The following is a 27413-nucleotide window of genomic DNA, read 5'->3' as shown; positions in this document are numbered from 1 at the left end:
TGTCAATAGCATAATTTTCTAACAAAAAAATGAAAAACTGCTCTGCCTAACAAAAAGCTAAAAATAATTTAAAAAAATCAAAAACATTTAAACATTTTAAAAAATCGCCATGATACTAATTTTTTTAAAATAATAGCCAGTGTAATGTGTCACTCGGGATGATTCTAACGTTATCCCATACATCGAAATCAGTTCAGGGATGGAATAAAGAAACTCACATAGGTGCATAACTACCTAACTACCTGCATACCTTCATGAATCCTGAATATATTAGATGTAGCCTACACTTTTGGGCAGTCGTGTAAAAACCATTATTATTTCGACGTAAACAACACACATAGTACCTACCTATATGGGCGTGGGGAATTTGATATACTAATACACGTCTAGGTATACTTAAATCTTAAAATATGAGATTGCCAATATTTCAAGATCCAGGGGTTATTATTATATCAGTGACAGCACACATTGAAAGCAAAAATGTTGCGACACAGTTTATTTTCGCTAAGCTGTAATAAATTCGGGCATCGATAATCTCTTTACAAAGTTACGTAAACCAGATTTATGCACAGGCTTTTTTTTGTAATTTATCCCATATTTTTGCTGGTAGGCAGTAAGCACCTTCTATAGATACCTATTGATTTGACAGAGCGCCTTCCAGTTCCGTGCATAAAAATTGTGGTTTTAATAAAACTGGAAATAATTTTTATTTTGTCAGGCTTTGTTTGCATAAGTTTCATGTAACAGCGAAACAAAATAAAATCTGGCTTATAGAGAGAGAGCCAGCGCGTGCCAGACTTTCGTTATTTAATAAAAGCCGAAAGTTTATCTGCGAATTGTCCCCAACGCAGGGAGGAACTATCAGCAACTATGAAGTTTGGATCATGGTGGCTTTCGGTGTTGAGTTTTATTGTATATTAGTTTTTAATTTTACGGATCATTAAAATGAAACCATTTTACTTGGCGTCCAATAGACCACAGACAACTTTATTTTTCTTAAATGTCTTAAACTAACTCTTTACTCTATTACCATAAATTCGCTTAGATAGACTAGATATTTTTAAAGGCAAAGGAAATAAATTAATTTCTATCACACTCCCCTAATTTTGTTTCCTTTGTCTTTTACACAGTTTTATGTTTATTATTTTTACGGTATAGGTTTTTTATTATTTATTTTTACGTTTATCGGAACCACTGGTCTGCTACCATGTTGAGTTTTATTGTATATTAGTTTTTAATTTTACGGATCATTAAAATGAAACCATTTTACTTGGCGTCCAATAGACCACAGACAACTTTATTTTTCTTAAATGTCTTAAACTAACTCTTTACTCTATTACCATAGATTCGCTTAGATAGACTAGATATTTTTAAAGGCAAAGGAAATAAATTAATTTCTATCACACTCCCCTAATTTTGTTTCCTTTGTCTTTTACACAGTTTTATGTTTATTATTTTTACGGTATAGGTTTTTTATTATTTATTTTTACGTTTATCGGAACCACTGGTCTGCTACCATGTTGAGTTTTATTGTATATTAGTTTTTAATTTTACGGATCATTAAAATGAAACCATTTTACTTGGCGTCCAATAGACCACAGACAACTTTATTTTTCTTAAATGTCTTAAACTAACTCTTTACTCTATTACCATAGATTCGCTTAGATAGACTAGATATTTTTAAAGACAAAGGAAATAAATTAATTTCTATCATTCGGAGATAAAAGGTAATAAAGGTGTATAAAAATTTACGTCAAAGTACCCACAAAGTCTAAGTTTTATATTTTCTTCGGAATAGTATCAGAATTTAGAAATCACGACATGTATTGCCAGACACTTAGTATCGTGCCAAGCCCCGCCAGACACCCTTAATAATTTATCAAACTTTAAGGGTGTCTGGCAGGGAGTTGCCACCATACTAAGTGTCTGGCAATGCATGATGTGATTTCTAATACAATTCCGAAGATTACGTAAGATTTTTTACACCTTTATTACTTAGGTACCTGTTATCTCCCAAGGCCACCATGATCCAAACTCCATAGTCGCTGATCGTACCTCCCTGTTGGGTAGGTAGGTAGGTACAGTATGCAGAGAAACTTTCAGCTTTTATAAAATGACGAAAGTCTGACACGCGCTGGCTCCCAGTCCATTTTAAGAGCATACTCCTTGGCTGAATGATGAACACAGCCTGTGGAAATATAGCATAGGCTAGTTTCTGATTGGTTGCAGGTCACTCAAAATGGTTAACGCCCTCTGAGTTGTTTATCAAGCTGTGATAGCCTAGTGGTTAGGACGTCCACCTTCTAGTCGGAGGTCGGGGGTTCGATCCCGGTTACGCACCTCTAACTTTTCGGAGTTCCGTGCGTTTTAAGAAATTAAATATCACTCGCTTTGACGGTGAACGAAAACATCGTGAGGAAACCTGCAAGCCTGAGAGTTCTCCATAATGTTCTCAAAGGTATGTGAAGTCTACCAATCCGCACATGGCCAGCGTGGTAGACTATGGCCAAAAGACTTCTCACTCTGAGAGGAGACCCATGATCTGTAGTGAGCCGGTGATGGGTTGATCATGATGATGATAATAAATAGTTCTTTATCCTTATCATTTGTATGGGACTAGCTTCTGCCCGCGGCTTCGCCCGCGTGACCTACAGGAAACAAATGGCATTTTTTTTCAGAAACAAACATTATAACATCAGGACGCGCACTCTGAACAGCACCGAATAACACATATAACCTTCCAACCCCCATTTCATCCCTTTAGGGGGAGGGATTTTCTCATAGTCGTATCTTAGCTGACACTTAACCTCAAGAAAAAACCAACTTTCCAAATTTCAAGTTAATAATACTTAGGGGTGGAATTTCGAAAAATCCTTTCTTAGTGGATACCTACTCTTCACAAAGAATAGACCCTCCAAATTTCATGTCTTTAGGACCAGCGGTTTAGGCTGTGCGTTGATATCTATGTCAGTCAGTCAGTCAGGACTTTGAATTTTATATATTAAGATTACGTAATAAAGAGAACCTTGTACGAACTTGTCTCCGTGAATAGAGTAGGTATAGGTACCTTCTCATCTAAAAATCTTTGTTATTATTTAAATCCCTTACTTTACCTGTCAATTTCGTAGAAGTACTTTTGTAGAGCAGTTTGTTATTGTAAGCGCTTGCTATCAATTGCAGAATGCTCCCTGGCAACCTTCGGCTCCGGTACCGGTGTGCAACGGATCCCGTTCATCTATTTGCCGCTCAAAGGTCAAATCATACATCCATCTCGAGAAATCACCTTCCACAGTAAGCATCTAAATCAATTTATTTTACTAACAGCTGTAGGTACAACATGCCTCGTAACTGTTGAGAAAACGACGATCAAAAAAAACGATCTAAGTTCTAGCAAATCTAGTTAGGTAGGTACCTATTTTCATAATCTTTGACCATTGGCATAGGCAAATATCCAATTGTGGTCGGACGTGCGGTCTGATGATCAATAATTTGATATTTTTCAGATGTGAAAACCCCAATCTGCGCTGTTTCGGGAGCCCAGTTCCTGACACGAAAAGGATTTCTGGATCTCCGCAACACGGTCGACGCTGACGTGCCATTTAGTTTGTTTCGAGATGAAGGCAGAACGTTTCTACAGGTATTTCTTTAATATTTTTAGTTTTATTTTGCAACAAAGCTGAAAGCAATTTCACCTAAGGACCAAGAAAGACTAGTGTGAAGAAGACAAGTGAATAGGCATCTTTTAGACTAGTGCGCTCCAACGCAGACCTCATCATTGCTTTATATGTACTACACAATATGATTGTCGTCAAGCGCAAGCGCGCTATATCATACTAATATTATAAATGCGAAAGTGTGCCTGTCTGTCCAAACAGTCTCAAACCACTGCAGGGCGGATCGGGCTGAAATTTGGCACGCAGATAGCTATTTTGACGTAGACATCCCCTAAGAAAGGATTTTTGAAAATTCAATCCCTAAAGGGGTAAAACTGGGATACAAAATTTGTGTAGTTCACGCAGACAAAGTCACGGGCATAAGCTAGTCTCACAATAAAATATAATAAAGATTTCTTATCACATTTCAGTGGAGCGGTGACGATGAAGTGCGCAAACGCATGTCGGGACGCGTCATGGTGGTGCGGCTGCTGTGTCGAGACATCTCCACCGCGCCAATATCCCCCTTAGATCTGAGGGGGGTGTTCACACCGTGTGTCGCGTTTAGGGTCCAGGGAACGCCTCCAAGGCATTCTAACAGTAAGTTGAAAAGCAGGTGGTTTGCAGTTTATCCGGAACAGTATGGAAGAGTCCTTTTAAAAAAGAACAGCCGTATTTTGCAATTGGAGCATTTCTATAACTGTTCGAGCTTTTTCATTAGCCTTAAAGTTAAACTAAGCTGTAAAAAGTTTTGATGTCTTCTTTTCTTACTAAGCATCCTCGCATATTTTTGTTGAAAGGGCAGTCTTACCAGTTTTTCATAATATACTCATTCTCTCAATTTCAGATATAACTGAGGTTCAGTTCGCATCTAACGCACAAACTTCCGAAACATCTAGCACATCTGGACTCAGTGTCACAGAATACATAGCAATTGGAATCAGTTCCTTACTACTCGGTCTTATATACGTCGCTTCTGTTTTTCTCTACTTGCATATCAAAAGGCGCCGCAAAGCCTCGGCTGAAGACAACGCTTTGAGAAAACTCAAAGTGCTAAGAAAAAAAGATGGAACCGCTATAACGGAACATGATATCATAAGAATAAATAATGAAAGGGTCCAATCATTGGCCAATGCGTTGGGCCAAGATGATGGAGTGGTTAAGAAAAACCCATTATTGAATGTAGGAAGACAATTCCATGAAAATAAAAGCTTTACTAGCGACTTTTCTGATTCTGAAGATTTCCCTGATAGCAGTTTACGCGATGAAGAAAATGCCTTTAACGTATGTACTTTTTCAGAATTAATTATTTCTTCCATTCAAAAGCAAGGCTCTTACTCAAGGTATTTAAATTTTCAGAATGAAACGTCGGTAGTTATACATAGGCATATGAAAGAAATAAGACATCAAGGTGATGGTTTGGAATTAAACCATCGAGATGAATCAAGCATAGAACGTCTTCCAGATGAGCATGTATCCATAGTAGAGACAATAGACGATCGTGAGATCGCAAGACCAGTGGGAACAACACGCCGCAAACTTTATTTCAACCCAGCGTACTTTGAACCTCATTTAATGGCAGTAAGTAGTTACAGAAATTACAATTACATATTATTAGAGAACAACAACCTAAAAAACTTAACAAATATAACCTAATGAAACAAAAATATTTGCTAATATCTAAATCTTGATATCATGGATTAGTATTGAAAATTAAACTCTTGATTTTATTTTCCAGGATCCTCCAGCTGCAGCAATTGAATTCCTTTCCAAAATTCGAGAAGTTATAGCAATCGCAAAACAAAAAATGGCTACAAAACGCTTTCATCCAGTCTTAAATCATATACCAGAAGAAGAAACTTATCCAACTAATGGAAACAGCGTTGATCTTTACCACAGCATGGGCAGTCAACGAAGTGGAAGCGTAGTTAGTCTTAAAAGAGAGAATAGTAGAAAAAGATCTTCTAATTGTCTAGGTTGCCCTGGATGCAAAACAAATAACACCGATAACGATGTCCAAACATTCACAAAGTATAATATACCTACGTGTTCAAACTGTCTTGGTGAAAAAGGAGACAAACAAAACAGCATCAGGAAATGGTTAGAAAACATTCCAATTGGAAAACAACAAGTATTTTACAATGAAAGCCAAACCCAAAACTTGGCAATTTCATTACTATCTTTGCCTACCAATGAAAAACAATGTCAGTTACAAAAGCAAAATAGTTTTTGTTCATCTCACACTGCAAATGTAACAGATGAATTCGCACGTTCTAAAAGAAATGCTTCCCGTTCAGTAAGATCGGAACCATCTGTCCGAAACTTCAATATACCTTTACCAGAATTTGACGATACTGAATCTGAAAATAATCATCGCCAAACTGTGTCACGTGTAGACGATATAAGGCCCATTGATTTCAATGGATATCATTCCGGGAGTTTACGGAAGAAACTCGATGGCATTAAACTAAACGGAATCACGTTAATAAAACACAATGCTTTACCTGATATGGTTAATGAAGCTGTAGCTCTTGATCATTTCTCAAGATCATCATATAATTTAAGTAGTTCAGATGAAGAACGGTGTCCTAAAAATTTAGCACCAGATGAGGCTAAAACCACATATACCAAAAACAACTCAGATGTACCTTCAGGAAATGACTATGAAACAGACAGCCTCGAACGAGCATCAAGTAAAAAAGGCAAAACTGGTCTTATTGATTATCCCGATGTTTCATCATCCCAAGCGAGTCCAAGTTTAAGCAATGCCTTGCCATTAGAAGAAGAACTTACAATGAGAAATGCTGTATATAAAACCAACTCAAGTGGCAACAGCAATACTCCATCGCCAGAAAAAAATATGCACGTAGATGATGATCACTATGAAATTATAGAAATAAAAAAGACTAATGTGGATCCCACCATTGATGTAAAATTAAAACCTAATTCTAATTATAGCTTGGTAACTGAGGTGTATGTAAATAACAGCTATAATTTTAGCAGTGCACCAACCTCGCCAAGCGGTTCTGAAACTTCAATGGGAAGTAGAAAAGCATTTCAAATGAACAATTCAGAAGAAAGACCTGGGTGTTTGACCATAGAAGTAAAAGACCCACCAGAAAACTATATTAAAATTCATGAATCAGACGGTTTCGAACCAGACACATTAGACCGTAAACACCCGAAGCACAAAGAGATTATAGAAAGTATTCAATTTAGTCGAAAAGATCTATTGAAAAATATCGGTACTACAGAAACCCGAAATCATGAGCGCAGCATACAACTAAGAAACAGTGGCACATTCATTAAGAACAATGCAAAAAGTGAAGGTTTAGGAAGGAACAAGTTCAACAGCTTGAGAAATGATCATGAACATCAGCGTTATTTTCAGAGTCGCTCAAAGCTGTCGCCAAATATATACAGTGGCTCAAAATCACTAGAAGATACAACTGACGATAATTTGGATTTATCGTCCAATGGATGGACCTCTGAAGATAGTCGAATATTAACATTAGAATTGAGGCATTCGAAGAGGCAACGACAGTGCACACCGCCTACTATAAAACAACTTTTAGCTCGACCTGATATTTTACCACCTTTACCACCAATTGAAGATACTATATATGAAAATCCTAAAGTACCATGTAAAAGAGTACAATGTGATGACACAGAAATTGAACACATTTCCTCTATAATGCACAGTAGAAGTGTTAGTCCAAGAGCGAATACAATATCAGAATCCGGTATAATTCGCGAGAACATGTCTCCTCGTGATTTCATTTGTGAATCTTCACATATACCGGTGACATCATCCACTCACTCTCCAAACTCAGAACATGAAGATGTCTATCTTGCACAATCGAGCCATAGTGACATGAAATTCGATGACAGCCGAAGTTCTAAAAGGATGAAAAGTTGTTGTAGCAACGGAATAAACACTAATACATTCGTTAGAAGTCAGAAGGGAGATAATTTTCATAGGACTAAGTTTAGACGGAAAAAGGGTACCAACATCGAAGATTCTGGTTACCTCAGTAGTGATTCGACGAGTTCTAAACAAATTCAACGAAAATTAGTAATCGCAAAAATAGCAAGTTGTACCGAAAGTGACGACACGGGGGACGAAGCTAGGAGTGAATCTGGTGCTGAAAGTATAGAAACACATTCAGTGTATTTTGGTAATTGTCAAAAACATACTAACGAAATCATGAAAAACACTACCAAAGTGCCTAAAGATACTAGAAGAAAAATTAAAGTTAGAAGTGAAAATCATAGCCAGTGAAATTTGTGCAATAATAATGAACACAGTGCAATAGTAGAATAACCAATACATAATAATAGTATAAGTAAGTATAGTTTATATAATGTATAATAAAATTATGAATAAATACACCTCTGCAAAAATATACAGATACATTAGTCTAATTTATTTGTAACTAATAATATAACGAAGAAAGGCCGGACGTGCAATGCAATAATAGAATAATTAAATGTTAAACAGTGTTATGAATAAAAGATTTTAATACCTGTTTATCTTTGTACAGTTTACCTAGATAACTATATCTTTCTAGATATTATTTTTATAGCCCTTAAGATTGTTGTCTGTGTTTTGATATAAAATGTGTAAAATATAGGTAGATAAATTTTATTTTATGACTTTTTGTAAATATAAAGCAGAGTCAGGCAGCAAAATTTGGCTTCCTAGTACCTGACAAATATAGATTGCTCCGGAGAGGGGTTTTATGTTAAAAGCAGTTTTAATCCCCTCCGTTATGTAATAGAGCATACGTTATTTGGTTGTTACTTGTTGAGAATAAGCAATTTGGAATCAAACATTTAAAGGAGAAGGGTCACGCCCCATAGAAAAAAAAACCCAGACCCGACAGAAACGAGACATATCTCATTTTAGAGATAGATAATACACTATTGCGCCGGCTGTCGAAAAAGATTATTACATAATCCAGCTACATCTCCAGGTCACCTAGAATCCCATAGCTTTTTTATCGTCATTTAGTTATAGTTACATACGTTTACGAATTTGTAGATAAACAGGCATTTTGTATTATTTTTTTGTGTAACGCCTGAACTAAAACATAAGGCAATAATTTGGTGTTAGCCATTGATTGCGAATATAAAAAATATATAATTTAACTATATAAAAAAAACAAAAAACTGAGATATGTCTCGTTTCTGTCGGGTCTGGGCCACAGATGACCCTTCTTCTTACATAGAATAATTATTATTACCACAAACATTATAAAAAACCGGAATGCATGGTTCGTTTTTTCTTACACATCATGCCAAACTAAACTATTCCATTTCTTTCTACGAAGAATATAGTGAAAAGGATAGAAATACCTACCTTCAGTTTTGTCAATTTAGTTTACAACAAAATAGGTAGGTACTTCATCATCATCATCATCATCATGATCAACCCATCGTCGGCTCACTACAGAGCACGGGTCTCCTCTCAGAGTGAGAAGGGTTTTGGCCATAGTCTACCACGCTGGCCAAGTGTGGATTGGCAGACTTCACACACCTTTGAGAACATTATGGAGAACTCTCAGGCATGCAGGTTTCCTCACGATGTTTTCCTTCACCGTTAAAGCAAGTGATATTTTAATTACTTAAAAACGCACATAACTCCGAAAAGTTAGAGGTGCGTGCCCGGGATCGAACCCCCGACCTCCGATTGGAAGGCGGACGTCCTAACCACTAGGCTACCACAGCTTTACAAAATACTTATAAATACCTAAATGTTAGTAAAAAGTCTATAAGTACTTTAGTTTATTCTTCTAATTGATTATTCCCAACACATATTCTAACGGTTGTGGGTATTTTAGGAATCAATATATTATTATAATCAATAGGTATAATAAATAATCAAAATATTATTTTAATAATAGCTGATAAATGGTGCTAACAACAGGAATAAACCGGGTATCGAATTTTGACGTGTTTTATATTATTATTATTATAGATCAATTTTGTATGTTTGTCATGTTTTGTTGTTAATAATGTTAAGTAATTTTTTATTGATGGATATACTTACATTAATTCTATTTAGTGTTAATTATTAGTAAAGGCTCAATTTTATTTTAATTAGGTAGGTATTAAGTAAATTAATCTTTGTAAGGTGACGTAGATAAATTAGATTATTGAATCGATATAGTTAATAATGCGGGTAGACCATCAATGTAATTTTACTCAAGACGCGCTGCGACAGTCGCGTCGCGTAACGCCCCGCTTCTTCCTGAATGAGGCCTAAGTGCCCGCCGTTTAGTACGCGACAGGTCGAGATGGCAATCGGGATGGGAACGCCCTGCACACCCGCACAGCCTCCGTGCTAACCCAGGGTACGATAGGATAGATAGGTATCTGCGTGACCAGTTATCTTGGTCTAAGTTATCTTGGGAGTTTTGTCCGGTAAACCCGTTCGTATTAAGGTATGATTCCGAACCACGCTGCACGCAGCAGCGCTGCCGCAACAGTGCTGTCACCAGCTGTCACAGTCCTGTCGCGACACTACTGGTCCCCATACAATCTCTATAAGCTTATATGACATTACATTCCGAGCTAGGCAGCAAAGTTGTGGCAGCAATGTAGCGGAACATGCTGCTAGATTTGTCTATCGTTCTGTACCAAGTAAAAAAATTCGATTGTTACAAATTAAACGAATTAATTATTATTTAAGCTCAATGCCTGAACTGTATTAAATATTTATTTTACATCTAAACTTAATTCAAGTGTACTCTATTAGAATCAAATGATATCTGTAAGTATTATAATATTATTATGCTCTCTTTACATGCAGTATTTATTTAACATTTTAGGCCTAGTTTACACCAAACCGGATGCTGGACCGCGAAACTCAGCATTTAATTCAAACGCACTCGGCAGGTGTAAACTATCCTTAAATAATATACTCATAATTTTGTACTTTATGTAAGTTTAATAGACAAAGTCTGAATTAATTATTATTAATAATTTTATTTTAAGTTTAAATATCACAATTTTGAATAAAAAAATATTTTTAAAAACGGCGTTTTTAATATACTTATTATTTACTCAGATGTACCTACCTATACAGCGATCAAACGCCCATTTTGTCCCTATAACGAAATTCTACAGAAGATTGAAAGAGCATCAATTCCGAGTAAGTCCCCATATTTTGTTCCACAGAACTCAGGATTCCATAGGACGTCATTGGACAAAATGAGACAATTTTATACTAGTTTCTTCAATCCATACTAATATTATAAATGCGAAAGTGTGTCTGTCTGTCTGTCTGTCTGTCTGCTAGCTTTTCACGGCTCAACCATTCAACCCATTAAGACGAAATTTGGTACAGAGCTAGCTTGCGTCCCGGAGAAGGACATAGGCTACTTTTTATCCCGGAAAATTAAAGAGTTCCCACGGGATTTTCAAAAACCTAAATCCACGCGGACAAAGTCGCGGGCATCATCTAGTAGAACTATATAGGTACTATCATTTCACTGAGAACTTGCTTTTCGACGTGACAAAAACTTTTCTTTTATCGTGGCGGAATGTCATCAGGAACATTTTTAGGGTTCCGTATTCGAAGGTTGCCAACGGGACCCTAAAAATGATCCTGATGACATTCCACCACGAAAAAAGAAGTTTGTTTACTTTGTTCTATAGAACAATTAAGGAAAGAAAAATTACAATTGTTCTATGGAACAAATTAGGATTAAATTGTCTCATTTTGTTCGATGACGTCAAGTTATATAGAACAAATGGGACTTACCCTCAATCTACAGAACAAATGGGACTTAGCCTCAATTCGGGACAAGCAGATTGACCTTGCTCAAACTTTAAATGAGTCAGATTTATGTGTATGACATCAATCTTTACGTTCTCGTTCACAGCACTTCACATAAACAGTGAAGCGGACCGGAGCGGAGACATCAGACAGGTCGAGATGGCAATCTGGGTATGAAGCGGAGGGACGCCCCGCACACCTGCACGTGACCCGCGCTCGCCCGCACCAGCTTAGTGTGCGGGGCGATCCCTCCCCGATTACCATCCCAACCTGTCGCGTACTATAACATCAGTGATTTTACTGGAATCTGTGGTTCTCTTGAATGTAGCAGCCCATTGAAATGTTTACTTGTTGCTACCAAACTCCATTGAATTTGGTCTTCAATATCTATATTAAGCTGTGATAGCCTAGCAAAGCTGCGATAGCCTAGGAGTTAGGACGTCCGCCTTCTAATCGGAGGTCGGGGGTTCGATCCCGGGCACACACCTCTAACTTTTCGGAGTTATAATTAATTAAATATCAAGTCAAAAGTCAAAAGTCAAATGATTTATTCAAAATAGGTAATAAATTACTCTTATTGATTGTCTGGTATAGTGTTAGATTTGTAAGATAATATAGTGGTGATAATTATAACGCAAACTTAAAACTAAAGCTACGAGGGTTCCAAACGCGCCCAGGTCTGAGAAGAGCCCACAACAAACTCAGCACTTGCTTTAACGGTGACTAACTGGTAACTATCACTTGCTTTAACGGTGAAGGAAAACATCGTGAGGAAACCTGCATGCCTGAGAGTTCACCATAATGTTCTCAAAGGTGTGTGAAGTCTACCAATCCGCACATGGCCAGCGTGGTAGACTATGGCCAAAACCCTTTGCACTCTGAGAGGAGACCCGTGCTTTGTAGTGAGGCGGTTATGGGTTGATCATGATGATCTATATTATACTGCTCACTTTTTCAATCATCAATAATCATGCAATCCAAATCATCATCAAACGACGGCGGATCTTCATGCAACGATATACTCTTAATGCCTCTTAAGCTCTCTTCCAGTACTTTGTCCCTAAATTCTAAATATTTCGGCACTCCCAAAGCCATCAAGTCAACTTCCGTACCGACTTTTTCCTGGATCTCTGGACTTCTATCTTCACTCATTTTTAAAGTACACTCATCAATGAATTCCTTTATTAATTTTGTCTGATTCATAATTGACGAAGCACAACCTTTATAGTTGATTTCCTCGGTGGTTTGAGATTTCTCAGTGTAATTCGACAAGTCATTGTTGATTTCGGATATTCTGTAGTCTGATGTAGTAGCAATGATTCTATGTGGTACTGCATCGTACATGTAATGCATTAAAGCTAATACTTGAGATGGAAACCTTAAAAAATAGAAATCTAAATACATAAAAGGAAAAGGTGACTGACTGACTGATCTATCAACGCACAGCTCAAACTACGGGACGGATCGGGCTAAAATTTGGCATGCAGAGGCTATTATGACATCCTTTATTAGGCATCCGCTAAGAAAGGATTTTTGAAAACTCAACCCCTAAGGGGGTAAAAAGGGGTTTGTTTGTGTAGTCCATGCAGACGAAGTCGCGAGCATAAGCTAGTATATACTATAGTAAAACAAACTGCTGTCTGTGACTTCGTCCACGTGGATTTAGGTTTTCCGGGATATTTCCGGGATAAAAAGTATAATAGCCCATCTTTAACCTGAAAGTTACTTCTTTGTTGTTCAAAGGAATCGGTTCAGTTGTCAAAAGTTAAGAGACAAACAGACAAGATCCTGCTTTACTTTGCTTTACTTAATTGGCTCAAGTCTGGTCTGGCAGTAACTTGGCTAGTTACCAACCTAACAAGCGATTTTACGTTGTAGTATTGCTATAATATTTTGACGCGCTGTGCAGCGCAGTGGGCTTTTTAACTATACTTAATAAAAAGTTTACTTACCTCGTATAAACTTGAACATTCATTATATTTGTGCCCCGGATATTATCATTAAAAACAACCATAACTCCGTAAAGCTTGTGGAATGGTTTAAATTTATGTATGGCAACATTATCTAGGCACTTTTCCATTTTCAAATACTTGTGAAATATATCTGATAGTGTTACCACGTTATCATCTTGCTTTGTTATGTGCCTGAGGCGCAGATCAAAGCATTCTGACGTAGCGAGAACCGATAGCACCAAATATGTGGAATCTGAAATAAAATAAAGAATGATAGTAATTCATACTAACTAGAGATGAAACGGATAGTGATTTGGCCGGATACCGAATATTCGGCCAACCTTAAAGCCGAATAGCCGAATAGCCGGCCGAACATAGTCGAGTCGAACATTCCCGATCGCTTCACTCACACTCGCATAATTAATCGGCTCGTTACACGAGTGAAGCGATCGGGTGGACTCGGGTGATTTCGAGCCCTTTCCTTTGTGTGAATTTAGCGCTTTATTTTCTTCTGTAATTGATTGCAATACTGCAGTAGTGTATATAACGAAAGACTTCTTTTGGAAGCTGGTCTTGTATACGAAGATAAGCGAACCCGTCTGTTACCTTTTAACGCAGAGAAATGGGCGTTTATTCATCATATTCGTCATTTATTAAAAATTCATGATTCTTTATGTTAAATAAAGATTGAAGTGCCTTCAATCTTTATGTACGAGACCATACTCAGTAGTGAGCCGGCGATGGGTTGGTGATGATAAGACCCTGATTAAAAATGCAAAGTACATGCTACGATGATACAGGTAAAGCAACTCACCAATATCACTGCAGTGCAAAACATCAGAATTCTCTCCCATAATATCCAATGGTGATATTGAAACACTCTCGATTGGCTGTATTTGAATCTTCCCACTTTTAGTATAAGATAGGGTAATTTCAAATTCTATTCTGCTTGCTACATCAAACTGGAGTTCCTTCAAGTCGACAGTAGCTACTACCGTAGATTTGTTGTAACTACTAATTTCTGCATCTGTCTCCCTCCAGTGCGGTGGTTTGGAAATAGTTTCAAAAACTTTTGTACTGTGCTCTACCGATTGCTTCAAATCACTGTGTAGAAGAACACATACTTCTTTTATGGGCCTGTAATACAAAGCATGAGGTTAATGTAAGACCATTCTTACATACAAGACGCCTTTCAGTCTTGCCTTATAAAAATACTAGCTGATGCCCGCGACTTCATCCGCGTGGATTTAGTTTTTTAAAATCGCGTGGGAACTTTTTGATTTTCCGGGATAAAAAGTAGCCTATGTCGCTCACCAGGTCTTTAACTATATCCATGCAAAGTCATCGTCATGAGAGTCATCGTGTTATCTTGTGGTGAAGGAGGATGACAGTTGTTACTATCACCCTTGTAGTGGAGTGGGTGAGTTTTAAGCACTAATACTAAATTAAGTAAATACATAATTTTTTAATAAAATAAAATAAAAACTTACACATTGTTATTGTTTTTCAAGCTTATTATAATTACAACTTTTTCATTGCACATCTTTACAATTGGAGGTTTCACAGTTACTTGCAGCAGATTGGATATCTATAAAATAAAAAGTCAATAAGGTCATTCTTGTAAACCCATACTAATAAAGCTATTAGTAAATTAGTATATCAGCGCCAGTTAAAAAGTCGTTCTTGAAGTTAACCACAAGACGCACCGCAATAACATTTTTTAGGCGCCAGTGGGGCGCGCGACGCGAGGGAGCGGACCACACCAGCCTGCGCGCCGCGCCGCACCCCGCGTTCGCCATCTGCATAATTGTGAGTGCTACTACATATTTGAAATTTGGCACAGACATAGCTTGAATGAAAATACTTTTATTATCCCAGAAGAAAAGGGGTTCTTATGAAACTTAAAAATTTTACATTCATATAGATGCAGTACCATGGATGCCCATTGGCGCTTCAAAATGGTTAACATCCACTGAGTGTTTTGACTGTCATTTGTATGGGATTATATATATTTTTTAACACAACAAAGAGAGCCCTATACTTCTTTCCGTGGATAGAGATAATATCCGACATGTCACAGGCCGTCTCAGGATTCAGGTGGTGTAACACTGCAGTGAGTGATACATCTGTGAGACCTATGTCTAGCAGTGGGCACAGTGGCGTGCAGGTCATAGAGGCATAAAAGCACTGCTTACCTAGTTGAAATGGCTATGTGCTCATTTTTTCATGATGACCTGTCATTAAATAGGTAGTTAGCTAACTAATGCTTACCCTAAGTTGAAACCCTGTGAATGCCACTGAGTGGGCATCCATCAGTTGACATTGCTAACAAAGACGACCACCACCACTGCTAGAGGTTAGATCCTCAGGTAATAGTTATAGCCAATGTGTGCTCAGACATAATAAAATAAAAATAAAAATAAAATAACAATCTTTTTTATTCAAATAAACTTTTACAAGTACTTTCGAATAGTCGGATGCATCTACCACTGGTTCGGAATGCCTTTCCTAGCGAGAAGAACCAGCAAGAAACTCGGCGGTTGCTCTTTTCAAATATTTGATATAGGTACAAGATTATGCCATGTATGAAATAGTATTTGCAGTCTTGTGCGTTGCTGGAACGAGCTGCAGGTCAAATCCACGCTCTTTTATCATTTAGATAATTTTCAATTGTGTAATATGCTTTTTTTGTAATAATATGTAAACAACAAGATCATATTATATTTACCTCATTCAAACGAAGTTTAGGAACAGATTCTTCTAATTTTAAAGTTGTTCTCTGAAACAAAGAAAATGCTGCCGCTTGCCTCATATTGACATAATCTTTATATTTCTGCTCATTGTGATTTGTTGTGTACTTCGCTTCTGTCAATTTTTTCATAAGTTGTTTGACGACAGGCAACAATTCTTCTGACTGTGCATTGTTTAATTCTATCCGTTTCTCCGTTAGATGATTGAAATTGTCATCAAACACCAACGGTATTGCATCATTCTTCCGAATGACTTTCAAGCTAGCTTGCCCTGTGCATTCTAAATCCTCTACTTTATATGATTCAATATTGGAAATTCTGTTATGTACCTGAAAGCAAAATCAGACTGGTATTACTTAATACCTGTAATGTAGTGTGACCCATATTATAAAATATATAATATGGGGTACACTACATTACAGGTTACACATTTAATGTGAAAGTGTGTTTGTTTGTCCTTCAATCACGTCGCTTCGATGTGATTTTTTGCATGGGTATAGTTAAAGACCTGGAAAGTGACATAGACTACTGTATATCTTCAAAAATCTAAGAGTTCCCACGGTATTTTAAAAACCTTAATCCACGTGGATGAAGTGTGGGCATCATCTTGGTACAGTAGGTTCCAATCTGGAGTCGGACATAGAAACTATTTTTTTATCCCGGAAAATTAAAGAGTTCACTCAGAATTTTCAAAACTAAAAACCACATGAAGTCGCGAGCATCATCTAGCATTAATATCTACCTATCTAGGTACTAACCTGAAGTTTATCATTTTTCGATAAAATGAGTATCTCATCCCATGTCTCTAGTAAATAAAAAAGTTCACATTTACTATTTCGTAAAATTTTTATTTCCTTGACTTCGCCTGTATTTTCCACTAGAAGTGAAGAAATTAATTCACGTTGATAATACTCAAGCACCTCGCCACTCTTGGTACAAATAGTTACGTCCAAGCACTTCTCGTCTCTCGGATGGTGATCGTAGAACACAAAGCAGGCTACTTCACCAATAATAGATGATGGTATCAACTTATGGAGAGCTTGTCGCATGAAGTTACTATAATTTACGAAAGCACTCGCCATTTTTGCTAGTAAAATTACATTTTATGGGTAATCTTTTTATCTGGTCCGACCAAAAAAAAAATAAAGAAATTGGTAAATTATATAGCGTAAATTAGTAAATAAACATAGTCACTTGTCAACACAGAGTACTTTTAACATATGGAAATGCTTGTCAACTGTCATAAGGTTGACCAAAGAGAATATAATCACTACGTTTTAGGTTGACACTGACACTTGACAATGTCTGCAACATAGATAGAGTAATATAGGTAGATACAGGAACGATTGCTTTCTCATTCACACTAAGAGAGCACAGGATAAAGTTACTAATGTGATAAACAGAGATGCAGCTAACCTATTTTTTGTCCCTTATCTTGTAACTGGTTTTTTTCAAGAATACATACAACTTACATACTACAAGGCATGAAACCTTTAGTTGCGAAACAAACTTTGAGAATTCGTGGCGTAATTGTATTTATCATGAGTTATTTACTCGTTTTCACATAAAAAACGTTTAATACAAATATTGTTGATCGGTTAATACAAATATTGACTACTAAACAATGGTAATAATTGTCGCGTTTTTCATCGTTACGTCGTGCTATCGCTATCTCATACGCGGTTACACACTACTTAAATCTACCTATTTTCTATCTACGGTCTGGAATATTCATCAGTGGTACGAACCACAGATTACCTACCTAAGCACTTTTTATAATAAACGGGAATTTATATAACTATTACATAATTATACAATGTTACGGATCCCTTCGTGTGCGAATCCGACTTGCACTTGACCGTTTTTTTTGGAATCACTGTAAATATCTACTAAATTAACTAACTAACTAGTTAACTAGGTAACTAGTAACATGAACATGAACGTAGGTACCTAGGTATTTATAATTTTTTCGTACCACTTGCTCAAAAATGTGACATTCTATGCCACAAAAAGCGAACATAACAATAGTCATAATCTGTTAAAAACAGGGAAAGAAAATTGTACTGAATTCTGAATTTCATTCACCTCTAGGGGGAGAATGTGATTTAAATTTGGAATACTTACCGAAATTTATACTGAACTACATCTGTGTTTACACCATTGAGTTTGTATATAAAGCATTATACATCTTTTTGAAAAAGGAATAGGTACGCATTTATTATGCAGTTATGATTATTAAATAAAATTACGAAAACTGACGTGGCCGTATGAGCTAAGAGCTTGATGCCTTTGCTTTTCCGACAAAAAATATTATTAGTCTAGGAATTTGCCGCGTTTTTGTTTTCTTCAAATACATAAACGTTAAGTTTATTTTAATTTATTTTTTTAAATAAGTTAATGTTCTAAAAATACGTATAATAAATGCTTATCTCATATTATTATTGTGTAAATTTTTTCGCAAATGGTACGAAGAGTAGAGTATTTACCTCGGTGATAAAGCTGTCTTAGTCTTGGGTGAACTTAAATCCCTCGCTACACTCAGAACTCGTCTTAAATCCATCACGAGCGAAACACCCTCGCTAAGCTCGGGAGTAAAGCTCGAGTCCTTCGTTACGCTCGCGATTTAAATCGTCACCCGCGACAGAAGACACTGCTTTATCCCCTTGGTTAATAATCTACTATTTATATACGTTTATGAATATTATGAACTTGAACAAGTCGAGATATTAGTAGCCACCACGGGATATAACGCGTAAAATTATTTAACTTTTCACGCGCCATTTAACTTTTTGTGTCAAATTTCATGTCAAAAGTACGATTTTAGTCACTCGCTCACTATTGGCTACAATGCATTTTTGCTACAAATTCAGCCAATCAGAACAAATTGAGACTGCTGAGATTGTAATAATGATTAATGCCGTGGCCCTACCGCGGTTGTTTGACAGCTACAATGTCACGATCGCAATCATCTCTGATTGGTTAACGCTCGCTCACTATTGGCCAGAATGCATTGTTGCAACAAGAATCGCACACATTCAGCCAATCAGAACAATTGAGATTGTAATAATGATTGATGCAGGTTTTAGACAATCGCCCTACAGGTTTTAGACAATCGTCCTACCGTACTTTTGACATGACAGTTGACCCATAGAGTTAAAATGGCGCGTGAGGAGTCATTTTGTACGAACTATTAAATTATGTAGCTCTATGACTGTGGGAAAAACGGCTTGAAATAGTTCCTTTAAATGGCACACTTCCTTTGAAAGGCCGATGATTGTTACCTACCGAAATGATTATCGCACCGGCTCCATGTGTCATTGCTTTATTTATACGATAGGTAGGTATATAGCAACGTATATAGTTCTACAAGCCTATGCTCGCGACTTCGTCCGCGTGGACTACACCTAACCCCTATTTTACCCCCTCAGGGATGAATTTTTAAAAATCCTTTCTTAGCGGCTGCCTACGTCATAATAGCTATCTGCTTGCAAAATTTCAGCCCGATCCGTCCAGTGGTTTCAGCTGTGCATTGATAGATAGTCAGTCGTTTATATAGACTAAGTATAATAATACTAGCTTATAATGTAAGTTTTTTAATCCCGTGGGAACTCTGACTTTCCGGGATAAAAAGTAGCCTAACTATGTCACTGTCTAGGTCTTTAACTATACCCATACAAAATATCCCTTCGCTCCGTTGCTCAGCTGCGATGTGATTGAACACACCAACAAACAAACACACTTTCGCATTTATAATAAATATGGGTAGGTACTGAAATATGGGTTATAGGTAGGTAGAAGATGTGCTCATTGTGATTTATGATGACAAAGCAAACATGGCTGAAATTGACCTCATTTCAGAAATGTCAAATCAGTTATTTTATTCTTTGATTGAACGACACTGACCTTTAACTTTTTGTGACCTAAATACACTGTAAATATGACCCATTTATAGTACGCGACAGGTAGAAATGGCAATCGGGGAGGGAACGCCCCGCACACCTGCACAGCCCCCGCGCTAACCCAGTGCGGGCGAGGGCGGATGACGTGCGGGTGTGCGGGGCGTCCCCCCACCTGATACCCCGATTACCATCTCGACCTGTCGCGGACTAAGTATAACTATACACTAAAGTGAGGACTCGCTGCGGCGCTGGCCATACACAATCAAGTTTTTAGTAATAAGTATATTTTTCATTATAAGTAGTGTTTTAATTTTATTTAATTTTAAATGCATATCAAAAATTGCGGAACCGGCAGGATTCGAACCTGCTGCATCTTCCTGGGTATCGTGCCCGGAACGCCTTAGACCACTAAGCCACGGTTCACTAGCTGCCAGCGCAAAGGGAACATCTACTCATAATGTGATGCCAGCGCCGAAATTTGAGATATGTAGATATTTTTCATTCAGTACTGAAGCGATTGTAAATATACCTGCAACACATTCTGTGTAAATTTCAACTCTCTACCTATATTTACGGCTCACGAGAATCGAAATACAGCTGGCAGACAGACGGAAGGATGGACGGGTGGACAGCGAAGGCTTTAGTAGAAAACTCGGATCCAATTCTGATTTCGATCGAATTTACACTGCGACTAATGCCTCTTGCCACCGCCGCTACCGCCTGCAAGAGACGTGTCGGATTCCGATCGGAAACAATGTGCGACCGTTCAAACAAGTACCTAATCTTTTTTTTTATTCAGATACAAGTTAGCCATTGACTGCAAATGGTAAGTGATGATGCAATCTAAGATGGAAGCGGGCTAACCTGGGGTATGACAGTTTTCATTAAAGCCCACACCCCTTTGGTTTCTACACAGCATCGTACCGGAACGCTAAATCACTTGGCGGCGCAGCTTTGTTGGTAGGGTGGTAACTAGCCACAGCCGAAGCCTCCCACCAGACCAGACCAGTTTAGGAGTTATAAAATTCCAAACTCCTGCCAGGAATTGAACCCAGGACCTTCCACTAACAAGACCACAACGCTTACCACTGCGCCAGGGAGGTTGTCAATCGATCAATCTATCAGCCTGTTTGCATCTACTCCTGGACATTGGTCTTCTAAAGAGAGCGCCACCGCACACGGTCCTCCGTATAGCCTTCATCATCCACCCACTTCTAGCCATCATCAAGATCGTCAGTCCAGCGGGTTGGAGGTCGTCCCAACTCCCACACTGCCCTTGTGGCACATCAAATAATACGTTTGCCCCAGCGGCCATCGGTTCTGGGACAGACATGGCTATATAGTACGATTTTAGTCCTTATTTTAAAGGTGAACCGTACTTTTAACATGACAGTTGCTGCGGTTGACCCATAAAGTTAAAATGGCGCGTGAAAAGTCATTTTATAAGGACTATATATTATTATTATGTATGTGGTAGGTATATCTAAAAGTAGTATACTTACCTAGTTTCATCTTAGTGCTTCTATCCAAAGAGATAACATTATTAACTATATTGGTTGATGTCAATCATCCTTATCATCAAGATAAAGGCGATAATATAACGGATGGAAGGAAATTTTCTAATCTTCCTAGTTCCTTAAACATTTGAATGCCGTAAAACGTCAACTGAGTAATATTTTTTTGGCGATGCGTTGACAAGTTTAAAAAATCAAACGAGAATCAGGTACCCTGATATTCATAGTTACCTACATGATTTTCAAATCATAAACGTGTGTTCAAGGATCCTGATATATTAATATCAAGGGTTTCCTCGGGAAAATCTAACTACCTAGTACCTAGGTACCTACCTACTACCTATAACAAAAATTTTTTGAACTAATCATCTGTGTAATCAGAATCTAGTAATTATAGTCGTTCAAAATAAAATGTTGCACTGAGATATTTGATATACCTACTGACCGCGACAGGTTCAGATGGCAATCGGGGTATGAGTCGGGGGGACGCCCGCACACTCGCACGGCACGTCCGCACTATCTCGCACCGGGTTAGCGCGGGGGTGTGCGGGTGTGCAGGGCATTCCCTCCCCGATTGCCATCTCGACCTATCGCGTACCTACTATACAGTGGCGGATTTGCCCTTAGGCACAATAGGCCCGAGCCTAGAGCGGCCACATATTAGGGGCGGCCGCTCTGCAATGCATCATATTAATACTTATAACTAACTTGAACTTATATAAATAATCAATAAGTTCAAGAAAAATCACTAATAGAAAGTGCGTAAGCAACCAATAAAAGGACAATAGATCATTGTTTTTACGTGAACGGAACAATAGGTCAAGGATCGAGAAAGGCAAAAGTGTAAACACTTACAACCCATATTTACAAATGTTACTATGAGGTCTCATGTTGCGTTCGAACGCACATGCTACAGAAAACCTATTCATAAACAACAGGAGGGACGGACGACACCACCAAAACGAGACCATAAAACTTTACGCGATACATTTTGGCAAAACAATACAGATAGGGTATAGCGTAGGGTATAGGGTGTATGTCCGAGTGTTTGAGTGATTTAAATAATTTCTGTTTGAGAAATCGCGATTAATAAAGTAAATCCTTGAGAAAACTAATATAGAGCGATCACTACAAAACTTATACCTACGTGATATAAAAAAAAACTATTATTACGGTGCCGATGAATTTTAAAGATGCTAATGGATGCTATAGATTTTTTAGGGTTCCGTAGCCAAATAGCAAAAAACGGAACCCTTATAAATGTATAATATCATGTCTGTCTGTCTGTCTGTAGTCCGTCCGTATGTCACAGCCACTTTTTTCCGAAACCATAAGAGCTATACTTTTGAAACTTGGTAAGTAGATGTATTCTGTGAACCGCATTAAGATTTTCACACAAAAATAGAAACAAAAACAATAAATTTTGGGGCTCACCTACTTAGAACTGAAACTCAAAAAATATTTTTTTTCATCAAACCTATACGTGTGGAGTATCTATGGATAGATCTTCAAAAATGATATTGAGGTTTCTAATGTCATTTTTTTCTAAACTGAATAGTTTGTGCGAGAGACACTTCCAAAGTGGTAAAATGTGTTTTAGAAGTTACAGGGGGGAGACCCCCCTGTAACTTCTAAAATAAGAGAATGATAAAACTAAAAAAAATATATGATGTACATTACCATGCAAACTTCCACCGAAAATTGGTTTGAACGAGATCTAGTCAGTAGTTTCTGATTTATCGTGCAAAATGTCGATAAAATACGATTGCAGTACGGAACCCTCAGTGCGCGAGTCTGATTCGCACTTGGCCGATTTTTTAAAGATATTGTTATGAATCTACTTTTGTCCTTAATAAATGCAGATCTTTTGACAGTTACTAGTAGAGGACATCCAGTGCCTCCTATTTTATTAGTTACTAGTGACTTTAAAATTTTATTCATTGGGGAGTTGAAAAAACATTAAAAACATTAAGAAAAAATATTAATTATTCAGTACATATTATTATGTGATTAGAAAAATATACGACTATTTAGTTGAATTCCGAATTTCCGAATGTTCATCTATTGGTCCGGGTACCCTAATGACAATCTTAGTTTTGGGTTTTAAACGATGTTCTGCCATCTGGACACCATCTGGTAGTCACTCGAGTCTTCACTCTCGCGTATCCAAACTAAGTTGACCAATCCCTTAGCAGAGTCCTTTAAGTGCAGACGAGTTCTGTAACACACTATCTGATCTGCCCGGGCTTCACTCGGGTGGGATTTAGAATATCAGCGTGGGGGTTTAAATATAGTGCTAGTGCAATTCAAAGAACACACGAACAAAGTGAAAGCATATAGTGCTAGTGCAATTTAAAGAACACAAGAACAAAGTGTCTACCAATAAAGACTCAATAGACCGATTCTTAGGTATAGTAATTACGTTTATAAGTTTAGGTTAATATAATATTACTTATTAGCCTCTCTCATAGGCTAGATTGTAATGATAGTAAAGTATTGTTGTCAGCACTTTACGATAGTAAAAAAAAGCATGGGGGTGGAATTTTCAAAAATCCTGAAACACGTATTTTTTCATTTACCTACATACTTACCAATTCTCATGGAAATAACTTGAAAAACAACGGACATTCATACAAACTTTTACTATTTTACCCCCTTGGAAGTAAAATTTTCAAAAATCATAAAATACTTACATAATATTTTTATTTTTAACCGAAAGCCACATACATACATACATTGAGATTGACTTGATATTACTTCGTATGGACAGGGCTTTTGAACAATCAAAATGGCACTGACTCAGTGGTGCTTTAGCACCAATGCAACCTCAGTGACGTCTGGATTTCAAACGAGTCGTTCATTAGTACCTATCTAAGAGGTGGCGCTGATTTATCTGGTTCTAAAACCGTGAAAAATTTTGTTAGCTTGACCATATCTTGTCATTTATATCGATGCTTCTATAACAATTTTTATCGATGTAACTTTAAAAATAAATGACTTTCATACAAACTTCCATATCCTATTTAACCCCCTTTGGGGTTGAACTTTCAAAAATCCTTTCTTAGTGGGTGCCTACGTTAGAAAAGGAACTTACTGTCAAAATTTCATCTTTCTAAACCCAGCAGTTTAGGCTGTGCGTTGATAGATCAGTTTGTCTGTCAGAACAAGTCTTTTTATATATATTTAAACTAGCTTATGCTCGCGACTTCATCCGCGTGGACTACACAAATTTTGAACCCCTATTTCATCCTCTTAGAGGTTAGATTTTCAAAAATCCTGTCTTAGCGGATGCCTACGTCATAATAGATATCTGCATGCCAAATCTCAGCCCGATCCGTCCGTAAGTTTGAACTGTATGTTGATAGATCAGTCAGTCAGGACTTTTGTATATATACAGATAACCGTTTTAAATGTTTTATTTGAATGTGCAATTATCCCTGAAAGGTCGAAAAATATTGCAAACTAGGTACCAGCTATGTTAACTAAATTTCTGAATCGATTTCGATGAAAATTGACAATAAAGTAAATTCATTAAGTACTGTGTAGTCTAAATATATAAAAGGAAAAGGTGACTGACTGACTGACTGATCTATCAACGCACAGCTCAAACTACTGGAAGGATCGGGCTGAAATTTGGAATGCAGATAGCTATTATTACGTAGGCATCCGCTAAGAAAGGATTTTTGAAAATTTAACCCCTAAGGGGGTGAAATAGGGGTTTGAAATTCATGTGGGCCACGCTGATGAAGTCGCGAGCATAAGTTAGTCTTTAATATGATGAGAGCTGGGAAAGGGGCGGCTCTGGCCTGGGGCCTAGAGCGGCCAAGACTGCAAATCCGCCTCTGCTACTATACCTACTCGTATTGATTGGACAGTCATGGAAAACGGATGCAATTTATCAGTCTGATAAAAATGACTTATTCAACGAAATTGACCCTATCAGCGTGAAATGCTACATATATTTTTATTGAAATTATTGAAATGCTTTGATAAAATAGATTTTTATAACGCGTAAAATTAAACTCCGCACGCGCCATTTTAACTTTGTGTCATTTTGTATCGACTAACTAACGCATGTGGTAGGTATTTCTAAAAGTAAGTAAGTAATAGATTAAAGTAGACTACGCATATTACGGAGGTTCTTACGCAAACTAACAAACAACTTAGTGAAAAACTAAACTTTAGAACGTCTAATCTGATGCTGAAATCTATACATAGACTATAGAGGGTATAGGTGAAATTATTTGTTTGACTTTGCGCATATCTAAGAGAGAGTTCATAACAAGACAGATTTTGAATAGGTACCTACCTACTTAACAAATTGGAAAATAAATACTATCATTCTTTTAGGGAGTTATTTTGGCCTCCTCCCGCTTATAATCATGAGACCACCTTCGAAGTCGAGGCCCCCAATTTCTTACGTCACCCGGCCGTAGGCCCTTACCACGTCTCGACGTGACGGCCTAACGTACGGGGCGTGCGGACAAACCAATTCAGTCCCACACACCATTCTTCCTAATCCTAAGCCGAGGTCCGAGTCTCACAAGAGGCGCCCTTAGGACGACGCTACCCTCCGATGTCGTCGAGCCTTAGGGCTCAAACCCAAACTTCTGGCTACTAAGATGTAAACTCGGAAGTGTACCCGTCTATCCACGTCGGACGGCGAATTCGTGCCTACTTACTTATGTTGTTAGGGTTCCGTACCTCAAAAGGAAAAACGGAACCCTTATAGGATCACTTTGTTGTCTGTCTGTCTGTTTGTCTGTCTGTCTGTCAAGAAACCTACAGGGTACTTCCCGTTGACCTAGAATCATGAAATTTGGCAGGTAGGAAGATCTTATAGCTGATATTTGGGGAAAAATCTGAAAACCATGAATTTAGGGTTAGATCACACAAAAACAATTAAATTGTGGTCATGAACTAATAATTAGTATTTTCAACTTTCGAAGTAAGTGACTATATCAAGTGGGGTATCATATGAAAGGTCTTCACCTGTACATTCTAAAACAGATTTTTATTTATTTTTATGCATCATAGTTTTTAAATTATCGTGCAAAATGTCGAAAAAAAACCACTGTAGTACGGAACCCTCATTGCGCGAGCCTGACTCGCACTTGGCCGGTTTTTTTTTATAGTGACAAACTTTCCCTACACCCTAGAGTGGCTGTTTGAGGGCGGATAAACGGCATACTAAGGCCACGTTTGCAAACTCGTTACTTAGTATTTAGCTACACCATATTTTATGAATATATTTGCACGATCGAGATTTAGCGTAGGTACCGCATCATAGCAATGCACAAGACTGCATACGTTTATATAATTTACGTTTACCTACTCGTACGAGCTCCCGCTCGCAAGTCGCAATGTAACAAATCAGTGTGGTGACATTGTGATGATAGTAGTTTATTTCTGTGCGGCCGTGACTCGACCTCCAGGTCCATATCATCCAGTAGAAGATACAATTATTACCGTGGGAACAAGGTCATTCAGACAGCAGCGGCTGCCTGTCACGCATGTGTGTCTAAATTTGATCCCTCAACCAAAATAAACATCTGGGTTTCGCAAGTGCAACCAGTGGGTTATCCATATCTCTTTTGACTTTTAGCAATTTGGCTGTGATTATGTCAGTGTCATCTCTATATGAGAACCTCCTCCTTTTTGGAAGTCTGTAAAAACTCAGCGAAGATTGTGCAAATCATGAGAAAGGAATTTAAAGAATCAAGCCACAGTTCATTGACTCTGTATTTTTTGTGACTGTTACCTACCTACTACTCTGTAATTGCCTTCTCCATCAATTCATGAATTGACACAGGCTATGGTGTCTATAATACCTATAAGTATATTAGATAAAAAAGGAGAAAC

General features: G+C 37.6%; 2 protein-coding genes across 3 annotated transcripts in view; one reads left to right on the top strand and one right to left on the bottom strand.

Annotated features, from left to right (window-relative positions):
* sha (shavenoid) overlaps positions 1-10550 on the top strand; it is a 79195-nt gene extending 68645 nt beyond the window's left edge. Inside the window, exons 5-10 of one of the 2 annotated variants that reach the window (XM_034979433.2) lie at positions 3181-3291; positions 3504-3637; positions 4085-4253; positions 4501-4937; positions 5013-5234; positions 5392-10550. In XM_034979433.2, the coding sequence (XP_034835324.1) occupies positions 3181-3291; positions 3504-3637; positions 4085-4253; positions 4501-4937; positions 5013-5234; positions 5392-7935 (3617 nt within the window). In that variant the 3' untranslated portion in view covers positions 7936-10550. Of the gene's footprint in view, positions 1-3180; positions 3292-3503; positions 3638-4084; positions 4254-4500; positions 5235-5391 lie in introns of both variants that reach the window. The other variant, XM_069505260.1, reaches the window with a different exon arrangement.
* A 1638-nt stretch (positions 10551-12188) lies between these two features.
* Positions 12189-17261, bottom strand: LOC117991717 (uncharacterized). The gene is made up of 6 exons (XM_034979318.2): positions 16897-17261; positions 16117-16467; positions 14879-14976; positions 14203-14525; positions 13389-13641; positions 12189-12814 (listed from the first exon to the last, which is right to left on the bottom strand). Exons 1-6 carry the CDS (start codon positions 17218-17220, stop codon positions 12391-12393), a joined length of 1773 nt encoding a protein of 590 aa, XP_034835209.1. The 5' UTR covers positions 17221-17261; the 3' UTR covers positions 12189-12390.
* Between the last annotated feature and the right edge of the window lie 10152 nt (positions 17262-27413).

This window comes from Maniola hyperantus, chromosome 20 (assembly GCF_902806685.2).
Source record: "Maniola hyperantus chromosome 20, iAphHyp1.2, whole genome shotgun sequence".
Taxonomy (NCBI): Eukaryota; Metazoa; Arthropoda; class Insecta; order Lepidoptera; family Nymphalidae; genus Maniola; species Maniola hyperantus.
This window is presented reverse-complemented; position numbering and strand designations above follow the sequence as displayed.